Below are 20265 nucleotides of genomic sequence, written 5' to 3' on the forward strand. Positions count from 1 at the left end.
AATGGAGCTTTTTAAGTGGGGTTCAAATGTTGGCAGATTGCTCAGGTAAGGGTTGAAAGCTATATTATTTATCAGGTGTAACTTGAGGGCAACAACCACTTGAGGGGTATTAATTCTGACCACATTCATTGTCACAACAATCTGTCAAAAGAAAAGTTAGATATTCAGTTTATATCCAGAAATGAACCACAGTATTGAAAGTAACAGCAGAATCCCCAAAAAGATTTCCTTTTACTTTGTCAAACCTGGATTTATCATTCTGCGATAACAGTCCATAGCTGTTAAATGAATAAAATAAAATAAAACCTTTCACACTTTTAACACAACGCACGTCTTTACTTGCAGCTCTCAATAATAGCCAGAAGAGGGCAACATAGAGCTTGTAAACAATCTGAATTTGTAACACAGGGATCTCCCTTCGCTCAGGGTTAAAAGGACTAACACGAACTATTAAAAAATCGACTTCATGAATAGAGATAGTGTTTTTTGGTGATACTCTAAAGCAAATCATGAAAATAACTTCAGATACACAAAACTATCTGTCTCCAATGGCTAATAATCATTTGTAAAATGATTGTGGACGAAACAGAAACAAATCACAGCCATAAGAGATAAAATAAAACAGAATAACATGAGACACAATTAAAACTGCAGTAGTTTCTGTCTGAGATAAACTATATTGAATGTACTTTAAGAGTTAGTGGAATAATGTCCATAAACAAGACTTTGAAGTTACAAATGGGAATTTGTAAAAATGAAATCTAATTAAATTAAATTGAATTAAACTTAGGTAAGAAATTATGATGAAAAACCCGAATACGTAAATTTATAAAAAAGACAAATACACGCTATTCAAAAAGTCAAGCCTTTCACCATCTTCTTAGCATCTATTCACCCCAAAACGTTTGGGAGGGTCTTGTTTTCCTGTCGGAGACTAGTTTTGTTTCTAGGAGTTCACAGGTTAAATATCTCCATGGTAAAGAAAGGAAAGAAACAACAAACACGCATCTCTCCGCTAAACTAACTGATGTCCTCAGCTGGAGGGACCACCGCCTTGCTCGTGACGTCAGAGGAGTCAATGACTGCGCGCAGACTTGTTAATTCTCTGCACATAAAAGGCGCGCACGTGGCTCCATCCCTGCTTCAAGACAGGGAATCCAACAACCTTCATCCGGAGGACACGAGCTACCGCCGGTAGATGTGTGGACGAGACATCAGGTGGGGTTATTTTATCTTTACCTTGCTTTTTCCTTTATTTGTAGCGAGCACGTGGATTAAAAATGATGGAATGAATTAATAGGATCAATTGTGCGTGAAGACAAACCCCTAATGCCTGCTTTTAGCGTTTATACTCCTTTAAATCAGTACCATATATGTCAATAAAGCCTATGTATATGTAAAGTAATAATATAAAGCAGTGTATATGTATATGTATATATATATATATATATATATATATATATATATGTATATGTATATGTATATATATATATATATATATATATGTATATATATATATATATATATATATATATATATATATATATATATAATATATATATATATATATATTATATATTTTTAGAATATTATGTAGTTTTATTTTGTGGACATATTATCTTGAGGTTGACTGACACGAGATTTAGAAAATACGCAATAAAAAAAGTTGGCTATTTCTATGGCTGATACCCGGATTGGATCGCCTCTACTGTATATTATACTAATATATATATATATATATATATATATATATATATATATATATATATATATATATATATATATATGTATATATATCTCAACATTATTCAGTAAGTATTATTCTAAACACCTTATCTTAGCTGTTCCATTGTGTCTTTTCATGTTTTTGGTATTAACAATGTTTTTTCTTTTCTATTAATAAACTCCAGAATATTTTAGTTATTTATGTCTTGTGCTCGCTATCTGGAAGCCATACTAATGTGCGATGTCTCTGTATCTCTGTGTCTACAGAAACAATGGAGCTGAAGCCTTTATTAAAAAAGCTGGGCTCAATAGTCCGTGCCATCTTCACCTTCCTCTTTGCACTGCTGGTTCTGGGTCTCATGGTGTGGGCCTATGTTGCGGGTTTCCAGCTGGTGACGTCCACGTTTGGAATCATCTCCTTCGGCTTTTATGGACTTCTGCTCTCACTGCATGTGCTGGTTCAGAGCCTCTTTGCCTTTATTGAGCACCGGCGAATGAAAGCCCGCACAGAACCATGCACTTTTACCAAAACTATTGGCTTCACTATATCTGCTTACCAAGAGGACCCCAGCTATCTAAGAGAGTGCCTCAACTCTGTCAAGGCGCTCAAGTACCCACCTGAGCTGATGCGCATCATTATGGTGATAGATGGGAACTCAGACGACGATCGCTACATGATGGACATGTTCACGGAGGTTTTTGCTGATGAGGACCCTGGCTTTTATGTGTGGAAGAACAATTACCATACATGGGATCCCCTCCAGGTCCAGCACGATGTAGAAATGCCAACAGTAATGGACCCGGAAGATGCCAACGATTATGTAGCGGGAGAGGACCAACAGCGAAAAGAAGTGGAGCGCTTAATCCAGACCAAGAGGTGTGTGTGCATCATGCAGAAGTGGGGAGGCAAGCGGGAGGTGATGTACACAGCGTTTAAAGCACTTGGCTCAGCAGTCGACTATATACAGGTATCTTCTTTTTTCATTCATATCATTCATATTCAATGAGAATAAAGAGTTGTACATTATTAATGCCACAAATATCTTCCTCAGGTGTGTGATTCAGACACAAAGCTGGACTCTTTAGCCACAGTGGAGCTGTGTAAGGTGTTGGAGAGTAACCCCAAGTACGGTGCTGTGGGAGGGGATGTGATGATCCTCAACCTCAAAGAATCTTACATCAGCTTCATGAGCAGTCTCAGATACTGGATGGCGTTCAACATCGAGAGGGCCTGCCAGTCCTTCTTCAACTGTGTGTCCTGCATAAGTGGTCCTCTGGGTAAGGAAGATGTGGAGTACGAGGCATAAGTACTCGTTAATACACTTTTGTAACATACTGGAACTAATATTTCCTTTACTGTTTGGAATTTCCTCAGGTCTGTACAGAAATGACATCCTTCAGCAGTTTTTGGAGTCTTGGTACAATCAGAAGTTTTTGGGAACTCACTGCACATTTGGTGATGACAGGCATCTCACAAACCGTATGCTGAGTATGGGCTACGCCACGAAGTACGTACCCTTGCATTAAAAACTTGGAAATAAATAACATACAGTGAACTTTTGAACATGCATAAATGTTAAATGTGAAGGTTTCATAGAGTTTTTTGTCTTATAGATACACAGCACGCTCCAAATGTTACACAGAAACACCCGCTCAGTTTCTTCGCTGGCTCAACCAGCAAACCCGCTGGACAAAATCGTACTTCCGCGAATGGCTCTACAATGCAATGTGGTGGCACAAACACCATCTCTGGATGACCTACGAGTCCATCGTTTCAGGTATTTTCCCTTTCTTTGTCACCGCCACCATTATTCAGCTGTTCTGGACTGGCACGCTGTGGGACATCCTCTGGATTTTGTGCTGCATCCAGATCATCGGACTAGTGAAAGCCGGTTACGCCTGTCTCCTGCGCCAGAGTGCTACGATGGTGTTTATGTCGCTGTATTCTGCTCTGTACATGACCAGCTTGCTGCCTGCGAAGTACTTCGCCATCCTCACAATGAATAAAAGCAGCTGGGGGACGTCAGGCAGGCGCAAGATTGTTGGTAACTACATCCCACTCCTACCTCTGTCAGTGTGGGTCGGTATTTTATTAGGTGGTCTTGGTTACACAATCTACAAGGAGAGCAAAATGAACTGGACTTCTGCAGCCAAGATAATGGAAACTAAGTTTCTTATTTTTGGCAGCGTGGCGTACCTGTGCTACTGGCTAATTATGGTACTGCTCTACTGGGTGTTCTTCCGCAAGGTGTGCAGAAAGCGAGCCGAAAAATACAAACTGCGTGTGTATGTTTGAGGAGGGAATATTATTTATTTGAATTCAATCTTATTTAAGCAGTTTTATTTATTTTGTCTCCCCAATTTAACAAAAAAAAAGGAATGTTTGTTTTGAAAAACTCCCAAAAGTGGGTCCAACATAAAAGGACAAATGATTTTTTTCATATGGATGTATTGTTGCACTTTTGTTGAAACTGTAAAGAAGCTTTTTGGATACATTTTTGCTTCTCAAACTTCTCTTCACTGAACAATGAGGAAGAAGGCCTTTTATGAGATATTTATTTAAGATATGTAAGGATGTAAACATTTCTGTTCTGATTTGTTTTTAGTATTGATTAAAGTGAGGTTATTTAAAAAAAAAAACAACAATGTGTGTATTTTGAAAACACTGTTCATGTATGCATGTGACAATATGACTGATGTTGCAAAGAAATCCATTCCAAGGAAATGCCAGTGCGTCAGTTTGGTTGACCTTATTGCACCACTTTTGCTGCTATTACACTGCCAGACTGCACCTCTGCAACTTTGCAGACTTACTTGAAAATGCAGAAAACTCCAGTGGAGTATATTACTCTAACGAGCAGAGAACGACACTGTACATCTCTGAACAAAGCATGGTGTCATGTAAAGAAACATCAAGCAACGGGGACAGTTTGATAAGACATTGGTTTTACATTTACTGTATATGTGTGAAATGTGAAAGCACAATTTGTTAAATGTTTCATAAAAAAAAAAAAGAGTCAAAGACCTGTTGGTGGTGGCTGTGGTTCAGGTGGTTGACTTGTTCATCTTTTAATTTAAAGATCAATACACATTTTGAAAAGAAATATTTACAACATGGATCATGTTAAAAGGCAGTATACACGTGTGAACCTTTTTTATGTGTATTTTCTAAGCAACATATGTGTTGTAATAACTTGAAATGTTCTAAAAATGTGAAAATCCTCTGGGAAACTTGTTTCAATTAAAAAAATCTTTTTAATGTCACAAGATCAGCTGTGTTTTTTCTGCTCGATTTATTTTGTAATTATTTACAACAGTTTAACTGAAAAGGTGATCAAAAACCAATGACAACTCATTGCTATAATTCAGGGATATAAACAAAAAATATCTGAAGAGTAGGAAAATAAATAAATATCCCTCTTGATAAATCAAACCTGGTGGATGGATGGATGGACGTCACATGTACATTGCTGCCTATAAAGTTGGAATAAAAATAAAAAGATTTTGTCATGAAATGATTGTAATTAATCAGAAAAATCAAAAAGCATAATGATTCTGGAAATAACATTTACAGTGTACAAGGCATTTCTGTTCATTTTGAACAGACACAATCCCCTGACATGAATGTGCTGATACAAAAACTTAGAGTCACACATTCTGTTGCAAAATGCATTATGGATAATAAATCAGACAGTGATTTTCTGGATATTTTTTTTTTTATCTCTCATAGCTGAGATATAGCTGTGATGAAAATTACAGGTCTCTCTCATCTTTTTAAGTGGGAGAACTTGTATAACTGGTGTCTGACTAAATACTTTTTTGCCCCACTGTATAAGGCTACCAAGTCAGGCTAATCAAATGAATCTTAGTAATTGATCTTTCAAGAGATTCAATAATCTTTATTGTCATTGTTCATATTTCATATACAACGAAATTACAGGTGCTTCATCGCAGGTGCTGGTCTTTATATAAAGTGCAAGATAAGTTAAAAAATATAAGTATAAATGACGTATGTACCTGACGCAATAACAAACAAAAAAAAAAGGACCAGCGCAGCCGAGAAGCCGTAAGCCGTGAGCCGTTACCACTCTATTAACACAAAGGCGAGAGGGAAAGACGTCAGTGTTGACCCTAAAGAAACAACTGTTGTTGTTCAGGGATGGGTGATAAAACATGTATTCCATCATTCTATTCACAAACGGTAAATATTCAAGTTGCTTCCTCTCAATGAGTAATTAAAAAAAGAATGTCCTTGACACTTGATGCTTCAGTTAGGATATTAAAGTCTATAGACAAATATGTGTTGTTTGGAAGGCTTGCAGGGGAAAGTTTCTTCTGTCTAAAAAGAATATGTTGGCCCAAGTTGCATTGGAACAAATGACATGTGTATTGGAATAAAGTTCTTTGACCAGATGAGACCACACTGGACAAGTTTGGCATAATGTGCATAGCCATGATTGGCTAAAAACAAACAAACGAACAAACAAAAAAAACAACAACTGTCAAGCATGGTCAGGGAAGGGCTTGTTTACACCAATACAACCTGGACTTTTTCATCACTGAACAAACAAAATATTGTAGAGTCAAATGAGTGGCAAACTGTTGGACAGAAAAAGCCTTCCAGAAAGTGTTGCAATGGTCCAGTCAAAGTCCGGGCCTCAACTTGACTGAAGTGCTCGGGTGGGACTTAGAGAGCGCTGTGCATACACGAATGCCACATAACCTCACTAAACTAGAAAACATTGTAAAGATGACTGGGACGAAATTTCCCTATATTGATGTGACGAAGTGATAAGGTCCCACAGAAAGCGATTATTTGAAAGTATTGCTCTTAAAAGTGGTTTTACAAGCTGTTAAACGACGAGGGTATACGTTTAAACACACTGCTTCTGCATTTGGCTTAGATTTTGTTAAATAAGTAAAGAGACGGTGTGATATATATCATGTGCTGTTGTTCATCTGAGGTTGAACGTAACTAATGATTTAGTGGGGATGAAACATTTATTTATGTCCTGATTTGTAAAACCCTAGAATTATAAATGGGTGTTCTTTTTTCATATGACAGTATATTCTTGAAAAATGTCTCTTGTGGTTTGAAAGTGCATTCATATCTACCAAAAAATTAGAAGGTGCAAAATAGGAACATTTTTCATGTGGGATGGTCATTGGCTCTCTTATTTGAAGGGAGTTTATCGTCTAAATTAAATGAAGCTCTTCATACTGAATATCTGGATCATATTGAGGTCAGAAGACTGTCCAAGGAGCAACTATAAACAGTACTCCAACCCTGTTATATAAACTGGGTGAGACAGCAGTTCTTTTGTGAATTTGATGGGGCAAAAGGCTTTAAATCACCTTCATTTTACTGATTTGGCATTAGGAGTAGCCATGTTCTGCTTTACATGGAAAGGTTATGCAACATTAAAGGTAAAGCTTGATGTTATAGCTTTTCAACAATGCAGTAAAAGTGGAGAGCTAGTGGTTGTGTGCTGAACAAACAACTGTTACTGTCAAAAGTAGGAGAAACATTGTCAAAAACACGTGTTATAATGAATCAGCTCCATTATATAACATAAAAAGAAACAAAAAAAGAATGTTGAGTACAAAAATAATTCTTTTTATTAGGTGTTTGACATTCCAACATTGAAGTGGCTCTTGACAAGATCAACAACAAAAAGCATGATTGCAAATATTAACACCCATGCCCATATGGATGTGGATGAAGAGGACTCTCAACAGAAAATGGGCCATTCAGCAAACAATTGTAAAGCAATGTACTTGAATTCGATGTTATCAAATCATAAGACTCAAAAAGCTGGGAAAAAAAGACAGTGTGGACCCAAGATATTTGTTTTCTGAGCCAACTTAATTTGTTAATAAATCATCCACTTTATCATATGAGCTCTGAAACACATTCAAAAAGAAAAAAAAAGAAAGGAAAATATTAATTAAATATTTTGCCATGTAGTACTTGTATTGTTTTTTTTACTGTTGTTGTTGATATTATCATTATTATTTTAAATTATGTAATTATATTTACTTATTTCATTGCAGACAGCAATTTTTCAATTTTAGGCAAAGGATATATATTATTTTAAACAGGTAATGTCGATAGGTGATATTGATTTGTTTTTGTTACAAAAGCAGCTTCTATAAAAGGCTGAATCTTTGAGGAGCAAAGGCAATCAAATGATCTCCTCATTGTCTATGCATCAGAAAATTATTCAAATGTTTAAAAAAAGGTCCATCCACAAAAGTGATTTTCAAGTTTCTTTCTAGGCCATCATTTATTATGATTCAAGGCATTTTGAGCAATTTTAAGAGTGTAAAGGGAAAAGGCCCAATCCCAAGTTGGACACCTGTGATCTGTGATCCCTCGGATAGCATTGCATCAAGACCCGAAGAACTTTTGGAAGGTAATAAAATCTTCATATGGAACTTTGATTTTAATGATTTGCCAGTTTGCCTTGTGAAGGACTCATCTACTATAACGGACAAATCAGCCATTTAAAATTGTTTAGCATCATAGTATAACAATTGCAGCTATCAAGGTGGTTAATGATATAGTTGAGTCACTGGACTGCAAAAGTATTGTGCTGCACTTTTTATAGATTTGTTCAAAGCCTTTGACACAGAGGACCATAGAATTCGATTGCGCAACACCTTTGTTTGTGTCGGCGCTGATCAGAAATCAGCTGGACCGCGAGCGGTTGAGAAGAAAACAGCCCGTCTACATCCCTTTTTTAATTTTCTCGACAGCCACCAGGTTTATGAACATCTGCACCTCAGAGTTGGATCACCAAACAGACGTTTGTGCTTTATAATAAAATCGCTGCGGGTCGCTCTCGCGCTGACTCCCGCTTCCTGATTCAAACGTCTGCCGGCCCCGCCCCCCGACCAATCAGTGGCGAGGGGGGTGATGACGGCCCCGCCCCCGACCAATCAGTGGCGAGGAGGGTGATGACGGCCCCGCCCCCCGACCAATCAGCTGCCTGTAATGTGATGACGTCGGAAATAGTCCCGGCTCAGCCCGGTTAGAACCTCGGCAGAATGGTTACAGAAAAAGTATCTGCTTGGAGCGGCTCTACCCACCTCAGCCCCTAGTGCAAAAGCGCAAGACGGGGCCGTGGCGGGTAGAACCGAGCTGAGGTGGGACTAGTGCAAAAGCGCCATAAGCTCTCGGTCAGTTACCGTAGTAACAGACGCTCTGAATCGAACCTGGTCGGGACCAGGTTTATCTCAATGAACCTGGAGTTTCTCTGCGTCTCCGCCCTCTTTCAGAGCCGCACGCACATTTGATTTCCTATTTCATTCAGTCAGCAGAGGAGTTTTGGCAAAGTTGTGCCGTCCGTCATTAAAAACAGAGTCAGTATATATATTAGAAGTCCATTGTCACGAACATGGCATGTCCTTTTGATGAAGACACAATTGATGAAGGTGCAGCATTAATGCGCAGAGAATTAAATATTCGTCGGGAGATGGTTATCAGACCGCGTAATACATGTACATTACAGTACATAGTCTCATTACAGGCAAAGCAATATATGTTAATCCTTTATTTGTTATAATTTTGATGATTGAATTGTTTAATGATTTCATAATGTATTCTAATTTTTTGGGATTTTTTATTTGGGGTTTTCATAAACTGTGAGCCATAGGCTAATCATCAAAATTATAACAAATAAAGGCTTGAAATATCTCACTTTGCATGTAGTGGGAAATAATATTTGTTTCACCTTAAATTGAATTTACTACGAATTAAGTTTTGTAATATATTCAAATGTTCCGACCTCCACCTGTATATTATTACATGAATAAATAAGAGCATAATACAGGGGTCTCCAACTCCGGTCCTGGATCCACCTATCCAGCATGTTTTAGGTGTCTCCCTGCATGAACACACCTGATTCTAATCAATGGTCGTCATTAACTTGTCATCAAGGTCCGGACAGTTCTGTTGCTGACACAGCTCCTTGTATCATGGTGTGCTGAAGCAGGGAACGATCTAAAACATGCTGGATAGGTGCTCTCCAGGACCAGGATTGGAGACCCCTGCTGGCATAACATGTGTCTGTATTGGTTCAATACGGAACGCAACTTTTAATTCCCAATTACGGAACAATTCCGTATTTCAAGGGACGGGTCGCAAGCCTAAGTCATAAACCTGTCCAAGCCATCAATGAGTTCCACAGGATTGCAGGTGAATGATGTAGAGATCTGTTAAATTAATTTTATATTATATTCTGTGCTGCGGTGTTACTCTTTTTTTGAATAACATGTTCAAATTCGCCGTATGCGCGCATTAAAATCTCTAATTCCATTCGGGTGAAAAAGGACACGGCGTGAAGTATGTGGATCTTCAGATGCAAACTAATTTTTCCTCAAAGGGATTTTGTAAATTGAAATGTTAAATAAAGTAAAAAAAAAAAAAAAGAAAAAGTATGTGGATCTTTTGCCGGGCTCTATAGATACTGGCTTTTGATAGTTGTGGCGCACGCGCTTAACTCCAGGTGAAACTACTTAGAGTTGAGTAAATTAACTCAAATCCACTGTTCTGGAACCGAAAACTCAGAGTTTCCGATCTCAGAGTAGATCAACTAAGAGTTCAGGATTAGACTCAGAGTTTGTTGAACCTGCTTTGTGAAACGGACCCCTGCTCTACATGAACTCTTCAGATAATTTACTGAAGAAGTTGATCACTGTGCTCCCCATTTCATTACTGGACTTTATTTCACTCATCTCTGTACCCTGTATACCTCATCTGGCATCTGCCCATCGCTCTACACCTGCAGGCTTTCACACTGGTTCACCTTTTTTTACAAATCCATTCTCGGACTGTTCTCATCATATTTGTGCAACTACATGACCCAAACGCGAAGCCAATATGCGCTCCGCTCTCAAAGCACTGTAGAATTGCAGTTCCTGGAGGTTTGCACTTAACTTGGGAAGAAAGCTTTTAAATATGCTGCTCGATCATCCTGGAACAAATTTCAAATGGAAATGAAATTGACAGAACTCATTACTCTGGAGGAATTCACATCAGTTTTGCGGGACAGAGCAAAGCATTCCCTCAATGGGTGTAACTGTTTAATTTGATTTATTCTGACGGTGTTGATTGTTGCTTTGTTTATTGTCTGATGTTGTTTTAACTAACTGCTGCCTTCTTGGCCAGATTTTAATCTCAATGAGTCTCATACCTGGTTAAATAAAGGATATAAATAAATGAACACTGTTCAGCATGATGTACAAGTGGTTGTATACGTAAGTGATATTACCTCTTATACAAGTTATGGCTATGCAAAATCTTTGTAAGACACTACAAAATGGAGCTACATTTACAAATACAAAATAAAACATTACTGTGCGGAGATGAAACGTTTCGTTAACTTGATGTTGGCGTCGACATGTCTGGACTTGGAAGCATCTGGCACGGACCGTCACATTCAATTCAATTCAATTCAATTTTATTTATATAGCGTCTAATACAACAAAAGTTGTCTCTACACGCTTTCCAGAGACCCATACCCAGAACATGACGCCTGAGCAATTATTACATAAACAATGGCAGGTAAAAACTCCCCTAGTGGGAGAAAAACCTTAAGCCAAACAGTGGCAAGGAAAAACTCCCCTTTAGGAGGGAAGAAACCTTGAGCAGGACCAGGCTCATAAGGGGGGACCCTCCTGCCGAAGGCCAGACTGGTGGGTCAGGGACGGCAACAGCACAGCAGGCAGGTGGAAGCAGCAACGGGATGACCAGGGGTGGGGCCCGCAGGCCAGCACGCAGCTCTCGAAGCTCCGGCCCAATCATCAAGTCCCAGGTTGGGGTGCAGGGTCGGGGAAAGGTTGAGAAGGGGCAGGGCCAGGGATACCACATATGATGTGGTATGCTTTGGATCAAGAAGTGTTTCTTTCTTTCTCCATACTTTGTAGTTTGTAGTTTTTTTATATGTTTCCAGGCAGTGTATAATCTGCTTTTCCTGTTCTTTGATGTTCTCAGAGGTTTACACCTTTTGTAAAACCTGTATATTTATATTCATGAAAGTGTCTCTTTACTGTAAATTTTGACAATAACAAGCGTATCTTTTCCAGCATACCCTATATGGGGTGCCATTTGTCCTAAAAATGTAATAAAACTTAATTTACCATAACCCCGAGTTTTTCTAAACATTTTATAAAATGTGTTTTTAGAATACGATGGAAGAGCAATTTATATTATACTTCTCACATAGTGAAAACACGTATCATGGTCAGACAGATCTGTATTCCAGATCCTTTTTTTTAAAAGAAGAAACTGGTGCTGTTTGCTCCTGATCAAAGATGAAAAGGACCAACCAGCCTGTTTTCATAAGGAAGTCCAAAAGCCAGGGTCTGTGGTGGTGTGGAGTTGTATGAGTGCCCATGGCAATGATAATTTAATCATCTTCAGCAACTATTGTGAAACTGAAAGTTGTTTAGTGACTCAATCTGGCTATGATGTTCTGTGTATTTACTTAGATTTCTATTATCCCATAAATTGTAATACACCACAGTTTGTGGTGATATAAAACTGAAATTGCCTGCAAAATTGCAGTTAAAAAGATCTACAGGCTGTTTGATCTGGAGGAAAGCACTTACAAGAGCAATCTGGAACCAAGCTCATGTTCAGCTGAGCTTTCAGCCTGTTTTCACTCGTGCTTGCACAGTGGCAGGTTTGTGATTTTTCAGCCATTCAGCTTCCCATGGCTGTGTCACTGACAGAGCTGTGCAGACTTTGGTGACATGCCGATGATGATCATTAAATTGAATCAAGTAAATCAGGGAAACATCTAAAACATGCTGGATAGGGGTTCTCGAGGATCAGGTTTGGCGACACCTGCTCTACTCTAAAACACCTGGCTCAAATTAGTTGACCATTGACACACTTCTGAGAGGACAGAATTAGCAAAATGATTTATATAGGGCCTTTTTAACCTTGTATAATTTCTGGTGCTTCACAATGAGGAGCCTCCAGACCAGCTTAGATGTGTAATCTTTCCAGAATGTCCTGGGTTTGCATGCCTAAATGGAGCAATGCTGTCAGAGACAACTTCCCCAGAAAGACTCTCCAAAGGTAAATTGGTGCTTGGGGATGGACCAGATCTAAGGTGATTATGTTTGATTTCTGTAAAAAAGAAAACATCAAAGATCACTATGTCCCCAACTCAGACATGCACAAACTGTGTCCAACATTGGTTCCAGGCTGAGCTGAGCAGTAACTATACCTTTTAGGCAAGCCTGGACTTAGCCTGAATGAATGATGTAGGTCCATTCGCCTATGAGCCCACACCAGCAGGAGTTGGGTGAAGGCCTGAACCTCTATGTTCTGACTCTCAATATGAGAATCAGACTCTTGGGACATGGAATAGTAACAAAAAAAAAGAAGAAGAAAGAAATCCCTTCCACGTTGTTCTTGGTAGTGTAAAACATCCCTCTGGAATGGGGTTTATGTTGCTGAATCAGGCAAATTTACAAAATTAAAGTACACTCTATTTCAGTTCTTTATGTATCAGGATAATAATAATAATAATAATAATAATAATAATAATAATAATAATAATAATAATAATAATAATAATAATAATACTATTTTAGTCTTAACCAGTTCCTAAGGTTAGGTAAATACAACCCCCTGTTAACAATAATATATCACGTTACATGGTATCATTATTTATGACAGTAATCACAACATCATACAGATGTGCAGACAGAGAAACAGCCTATTTTACTACATGAAATCAGTTTTCCTTGTGATTTATTTCTCTGGATGTTCATTGTACCAGAATGTTTGACTGTGTAATGCTTATTTCCAGTTATAGTTTTCCAATCAGCACACTTGTGTCAAGACTGGGAATCTGAATCTTGTACAGCTTTTCATAAAAAAAGAAGAAGAGAGAAATCCATGTAGATACCATTTGGATGGGCTAAAACACATATTTCAGCTGTCAGGTTGAGCCCAGTCTTGATCCTGTGACCACTGGAAGATCAGAATCTGATACTTGTCCCTTACAATGTGTCTAGACTCATGAATGAGGCTGAAATGAACTCCTTGGCCAGCTTTTTCATATGAGTAAACTTTTGTGGTTTCCCTCATTCCTCATCAAACACATCCAGCGCTGGTCTCTGATAGTAACTTCCAGTCAAACCCGTGTTAAGTTGTCCCAGAGGATAAGAAATCAGTTTCCATTCAGTTAGACCCTGAATGAGTCAGTGAAAGGAGAAAGAGGGATAAATCTTTGGGTCTAATTTCTCTGTGACAAAACCAGGCATCACTTCCCACTTCTGTTTTCAATTAGCTAGTCCTCCCACACCCTGTCTGTCTGGACCTCCCTCCCTGTCAACAGCTAGCACATGTGCTGCGGAGCACTGTTCTGATGGGAAAAAGAAGTGATGCGTGATCTTCAGCACCAAACTTCACTACTCTCACTTGATTAAAATGTGTTTGTCATGCCGGAAGTTGTAGCACCAACCTCATCCCTCCAACCTGCGGGGGCTGCAGAAACCGCTGAAGTCATTATGACGTTATCATCTACAGCAGCAGTCAGAAGTTTACAATGAATTTAAAAATAAAGCAAGCTTTTGTCCTCCCTGTCTGACAGTAACATAGAAGAAACCTGATTTAGCTTGGTTGCAGCTCCCTTTTTTAGTTGTTATTATTACTTTCTTCAAAGTCACATCTCCACATACCTTAAATTGACTGTAAGCTTAAACAGCTTGGGCACCTAACGTGATGGCGTTTTGCCATTGGATTCTTCTGATTAGGTGACTGAGATCATCAGGCCCCCCTCGCTCTGTGTATGCTTACAGGAAATCAAATCCTGGCTCTCCACCAACTTTCTCAGACTCAACAGTGATAAAAGTGAGGTCCTCCTTATTGGTTGAAAATCCACTCTCAATAGCAGTCCCAGTTTCGCCATCTCCATTGACAACTGTTTCCCCGTCCCCTCAGGTTTAGAGCCTGAGTGTCGTCCTTGTCATTCCAAACCCACATTAATAATGTTACTCAGTCAACAGTGCTTCTATCCTGGTCCACACTCTTGTCACATCCAGTGTAGACTACTGTAACTCCCTCCTCTTCGGTCTCCCCCACAAGTCCATCCAGAAGCTCCAACTGGTTCAGAACTCAGCCGCTCGTTTTGTCTCCAGAACCCCATCTATCAATCATATCACTCCTGGTTTCCAACACTCCACTGGCTTCCTGTCAAATTTCACATCGACTTCAAAACCCTGCTCCACACTTTGAAGGCCATCCACAACCTCGCCCCCCATACCTCTTTGACCTCCTCCACATTAAAGGGGACCTATTATGGCATTTAATGTCTATTTTAAACAGGCCTTGAATGTCTTAAAAACAAGCTTTTGATTGTTTTTTTTAATATAAATTAGAAATTCAGCCTCTGGGCTATGTCTTTATCTTTACTGTTTCTAACCTCCTTCTCTATACAGGATTCTGAGTGGGCGGGGAGGCTATGCTAATGAGGCACAGTGCTGATTGGCTGCCTGAATGACGCGATACACCAGTATGAAAAAATGGCGGAAGCTCCGACCGGCGGAGTTAAGCCTGAATTATGGTTCTGCGTTAAATCGAAATCGTTGGTGTAACACGGAACCATAAATCAGCCTTTATACCGTGTCATGCATGCGATGCGAGCGAGCGTCAGCGACAAAATCAACTCCATTGCTTTATTTTCTATTGGACTGTCCTAATTGAGCTGAACATTTGTCGGACGCCCTGCTTCTATTTTAGAAACAGTCATGGATGAGGAACGGCTGATCCATATCTCCTCATTTCACTACAAAAACCTCAATAAAGTGGCAGCTGGCTGAGGGAGATGGACAGAGAGCGTCCGACGCAGTGTGATGCGATAGTCGGACGCTCGCATGCAGTTACACGGTTTTATAGTTGTGGGTGTGGTTTCACGCATCGGAGGCCAAACCTCTGCTCCTGTCGTGACGTCACGACAAGAGCAGAATCTGAATGTCTCGTAGAAGCCACATCACACTGGATGGATCATCCGGGCGGCTGTACAGACACTGCAGAATTTGGTTGCTTTCCTCCTTCTCTGAGTTGCCAGGCTGAGGGGAGACTACTTTATATATGTTAAAAACTTGTTTTTCATAATAGGTCCCCTTTAAGCTATCTGCATTTGGTAGAATGCTGCATCAAGACTGCTGGCTGGTATTACATATAGTTCATATTACACTAGTCTTGCCTTGCACTGCCCCCCCGACCACTTTAGAGTTCAGTCCAAGATTATGTTGTTTCTTATAAGGTTCTTAATGGCCAGATCCAATCCTATCATATCACGGCTCTTATCCACTCACAGTATCTTGGCCTCTTACATCCTCAGGAAAGTCTATTAAACGAGCCACGGTCTTGCATTGAGAATAAAAGTAATAGAAATTGTTCAGTTGCAGCTCTACAGTTGTTGATTCAATTATCTTCATATAACTGCACTCAAATCAAAACCCCAAACCTGCCTTTATTCTTCCTAGTTCACATCTGGTTTATTTTTATTTACATTTTTGTTTATATTCTTTTATCATATATTGATTTCATACTCTGCATGTCATATTTTGGTCAGTCTTCTAAATGTGCTCTATAAATAAATTTTGCTCACTTAATGACTATCATTACGTTTGGGGGAAAAAGGGCGAGCTTGTAGGTTTCAGAACTCCATCCAAAATGTGAATTATGGGGAAGGCTGTTTCATATTGTTAGGCTGCTTTGCTGCTGAAAGGACTGTCCACTTCACAAAATAGGTGGCAGGAATTAGGATTATGTGAATATATTGAAGCAACATCTGAAGCCATACCTCCAAACACAAGATGGAGGGGTCCATGGATATCTTTTTGTGAGCTAAATGTGGTCCATCATTGCCCTTATTTATCCCAAAAAAGTCACAGTCTGTGTAATGATGGTTTTTACCTTTCACTTTTCAACCAAATCAAAATATAATTTAGACAACGGCATAGTTGTCTGTACAATATAATTTTAATGGGACGGATCAAACAGAAAGTTAAATATTGTCAAGGACGAGACTTCTAGGTGGACAATGACCTCAAACATACCTTCAAATTAGTTTTAAAGTGGCTTTGGAAAAGAAAGTGAAGTGGAGTGTTCATTACAAAGCCTGAACCTTCATCGTATATGTTTGCGGGCATCAGTGAGATGTGTGAACAAGGGCAGACAGTCTTGGATTAGTTCCACCGAGTGCATGTTGACTTTTAAATCATTTAACTTAAGCGATACAAATAAAAAAGTCCCCCCCCCACCCGCTTTGTACACAGAGAGAGATGTAAAATGGGAAAAACTACCTTTTAAACTTTTTAGATAGATAGATAAATAGATAGATAGATAGATAGATAGATAAATAGATAGATAGATAGATAGATAGATAGATAGATGGCATTAACTGTCCTAAGAGACCACCGTGTTTTGGGGTGGCTTGGAAGGGCTTGGAAGACGAAACAAAGAAGTCTGAATCAGCTATCTTTGCCCCCAGCAGAAGGTTACCACCAGCCAGGGCTAACTACAGTAGGAGATATAGCTGCCACAACTCTAACATATTAATGTGGATGCCATCTTGGTATTATGTTGCAAAGAGTCATGCTGAGAAGTCACTATATCTCCCTCTCTTCAAAGTCGTATTAAAAAGCTGTATGTAATTGTGAAGAAGGAGGTCTGAAGGACCCAAATGCAGGAGACAACAGAGGCAGCAATAATCAAATTCTTTTAATTGCAAAACAGGATGTCCAAAAACAAAAATAAGGACAGGAAGGACAAAAAATAGATACTCTCACTCTCTCTCTCTCTCTCTCTCTCTCTCTCTCTCTCTCTCTCTCTCTCTCTCTCTCTCTCTCTCTCTCTCTCTTTCAGACACACACACACACACACACACGCACGCACGCACGCACGCGCGCGCGGAAGGTAAGACAAGATAAGATAAGATGGGGCTTTTATGTATTGCACTTGTGGGGAATGTCCATGTTACAGCAGCAGCAAAGAAAAATGATAAAAAGTATGATTAAATATGCAAAAAAAGTCACAAAAATAAACGCACCATACATTTCTGTACAAAAGAATATAATGATACAGGTTGAAAAGGAAAAATGACTGAATAATTGCTAATAATGAACAATTATTGCACGCATAAAGAGAGAAAGTTGTTAAACATCCAGGGTGAGTGAAAACAAAGAAAATCTAACTAGAACTTATCACACAATTAGACTTTCAAACTAAATTTCTAACTAATTCTTTCAAACTAAAATTCAAACTGTTCTGTCACATAAAAACACACCAGAACAGTGATACAGTAAAACAATGCTTCATGTGTGTTTTTTCGTATCTTTCTTCTGGTTTGTAATGAGGCTGCCAAATCCAGATTTCCCACATTAAACTTGGGGGCTGTATTTAATTCTTCTTTTCCGCCTTCCAGCATCTCAGAGAAAGAATGGCTACCCAGTGTGTCATGAGGAAGGAATCCCACAGGAGAAGTGTTGAGTGAAAGAATGAGAGAATGAACCAGTTTAACAAAAAAAAAAAAAGAATATACAAACTGTCAGGTCAAGGAATTACTTTTGGCTTGCAGTGTTTGGAGAAATTAAATTAGGGTGTTTCCCAGTCTGCAGAATTGACTTTTATCTGGCAACCTCAAGGTATGCTGCAAGCATGAACACTCATACTGGTGGAGTAGCATCCATTTACAGGAAACTACGCCAAGCACATAGTTTAAAGATAATACGCAAAAGACACCACAACTTTTCCGGGATGTTTTGTAGTCACAGAAGCAATTCCTGATAAAAAGAGAGAGAGAGAGAGCAGGACTGTGATAATATTATTTAATGTTATTTGTGCTTATTTTATGCATAAATGAAAAATTCTTCACCAAAAATATGTTCTGTGTGTGTGTGTGCTTAAAGCAGGCATTTTCATTTTATATATATTATATTTCATTTTCTCCTCCTCTATTCATTCGCTTCATACCCATCAATGTTTTACCCACCTTGACTCCGACCTTGACTTCAGGACGATCCAGCACATAACAGAGAGATGCAAGATGCTACCAGGTAAATACGGTGGCCGAGACCCGCCATTGCTGAAAATAAAAGTAACCCTCCAAACAGAAACAAACACCGCTGCAAATAAAAGAAACGCTGCAAATAAAAAGAAACGCTGCTGAAAATAAAACGACGCAAATAAAAAAGCCACAACGGAAGTAAATTACCAGGGACTATTTTTGCTGATGCACCGGTGTTTTTTACGTGAGAGGAGAAGTCCCTGACCACCACACACAGCTTCAACTTCACATTCATACAAATAACTATTGTTACCCACGCTTTAGATTATTCTTGGCATTATTATTAATGATAAAAACAACAAAAACAACAACACCTCTCACATAAAAACACCGGTGCATGGGCAAAACAGCCCCGGGTAATTCACTTCCGTTGTGGATTTTTTATTTGCGTCATTTTTTATTTTATTTGAAGCGGGGTTTCTTTATATTTTCAGCGTTTCTTTTATTTGCAGCTGCGTTTCTATTTGTTTGCAGCGTTTATTTTATTTGCAGCGGCGTTTGTTTCTGTTTGCAGCGTTACTTTTATTTTCAGCAATGGCGGGTCTCGGCCACCGTAGGTAAAGCATATTTGTAATACTTACAAATAGTCAATAGTGAATAATTTAAGTTTTAGTTTTTACATGGAAAACAACCATGATATTGCTTAAAAACCAAGAATGTCACAATAGCTGTGACCTTCATGCCCTTATTAAACAGACTGGATTCCTTAGTCAAGATCACTCAGTGAACTCTGACACTTTTGATAACTATTTTCAGGTAAAAACAGTTATTTTCACAATTTACAAGAGCAGGTTTGAACTCTTACTAAAATGGCCTTGAGTCACCTCCGCAGAAGCTTTCACAACCACTCGAACCTGGATCCATGTGACCCACATATTGCCAGGTAGGTCATACTAATAAAGGGAGGGTCAGGGACCGACATGTGAACTCAACACAACACAAAGTATGAATGTTTCAACCAGGGCTGGAGTGGGAGTCGTTTTCAGCCCTGGAGTTTCAAGCCTCAGACCGGCCCACTTTAGAACACGACCTAAGATTATTAAAATCATGTATTTGTAACCTTACATGTTAAGTCTACAATAGTGCACATTGTTTTGTAAAGCCTTGTCATTCAGTGTATCTTTCTAAAATAGTCCATCCATCTATTATCTATACCCGCTTTATCCTTTGCAGGGTCAAAAGGCGAGAGGCAGGGGTTCACCCAGGACAGGCCACCAGTCCATCGCAGGGCCACATATACAGACAAACAACCAGACACACTCACACTCACGGGCAATTTAGAATCACCAATTAACCTAGCATGCATGTTTTTTGACTGTGGGAGGAAACCGGAGTACCCGGAGGAAACCCATGCAAGCACGGGGGGAACATGCAAACTCCCCCTGGGAGTCGAACCGGGGACCTTCTTGCTGTGAGGCAACAGTGCTAACGACTAAGCCACTGT

At 39.2% G+C, this 20265-nt stretch overlaps 1 protein-coding gene across 1 annotated transcript; it reads left to right on the top strand.

Annotated features, from left to right (window-relative positions):
* The first annotated feature begins 1077 nt into the window (after window positions 1-1077).
* On the top strand, window positions 1078-4900 carry has1 (hyaluronan synthase 1). The gene is made up of 5 exons (XM_061716565.1): window positions 1078-1218; window positions 1993-2693; window positions 2778-3003; window positions 3101-3233; window positions 3340-4900. Exons 2-5 carry the CDS (start codon window positions 1998-2000, stop codon window positions 4019-4021), a joined length of 1737 nt encoding a protein of 578 aa, XP_061572549.1. The 5' UTR covers window positions 1078-1218; window positions 1993-1997; the 3' UTR covers window positions 4022-4900.
* The last annotated feature ends 15365 nt before the right edge of the window (window positions 4901-20265 follow it).

This window comes from Cololabis saira, chromosome 3 (genome assembly GCF_033807715.1).
Source record: "Cololabis saira isolate AMF1-May2022 chromosome 3, fColSai1.1, whole genome shotgun sequence".
Classification (NCBI taxonomy): Eukaryota; Metazoa; Chordata; class Actinopteri; order Beloniformes; family Belonidae; genus Cololabis; species Cololabis saira.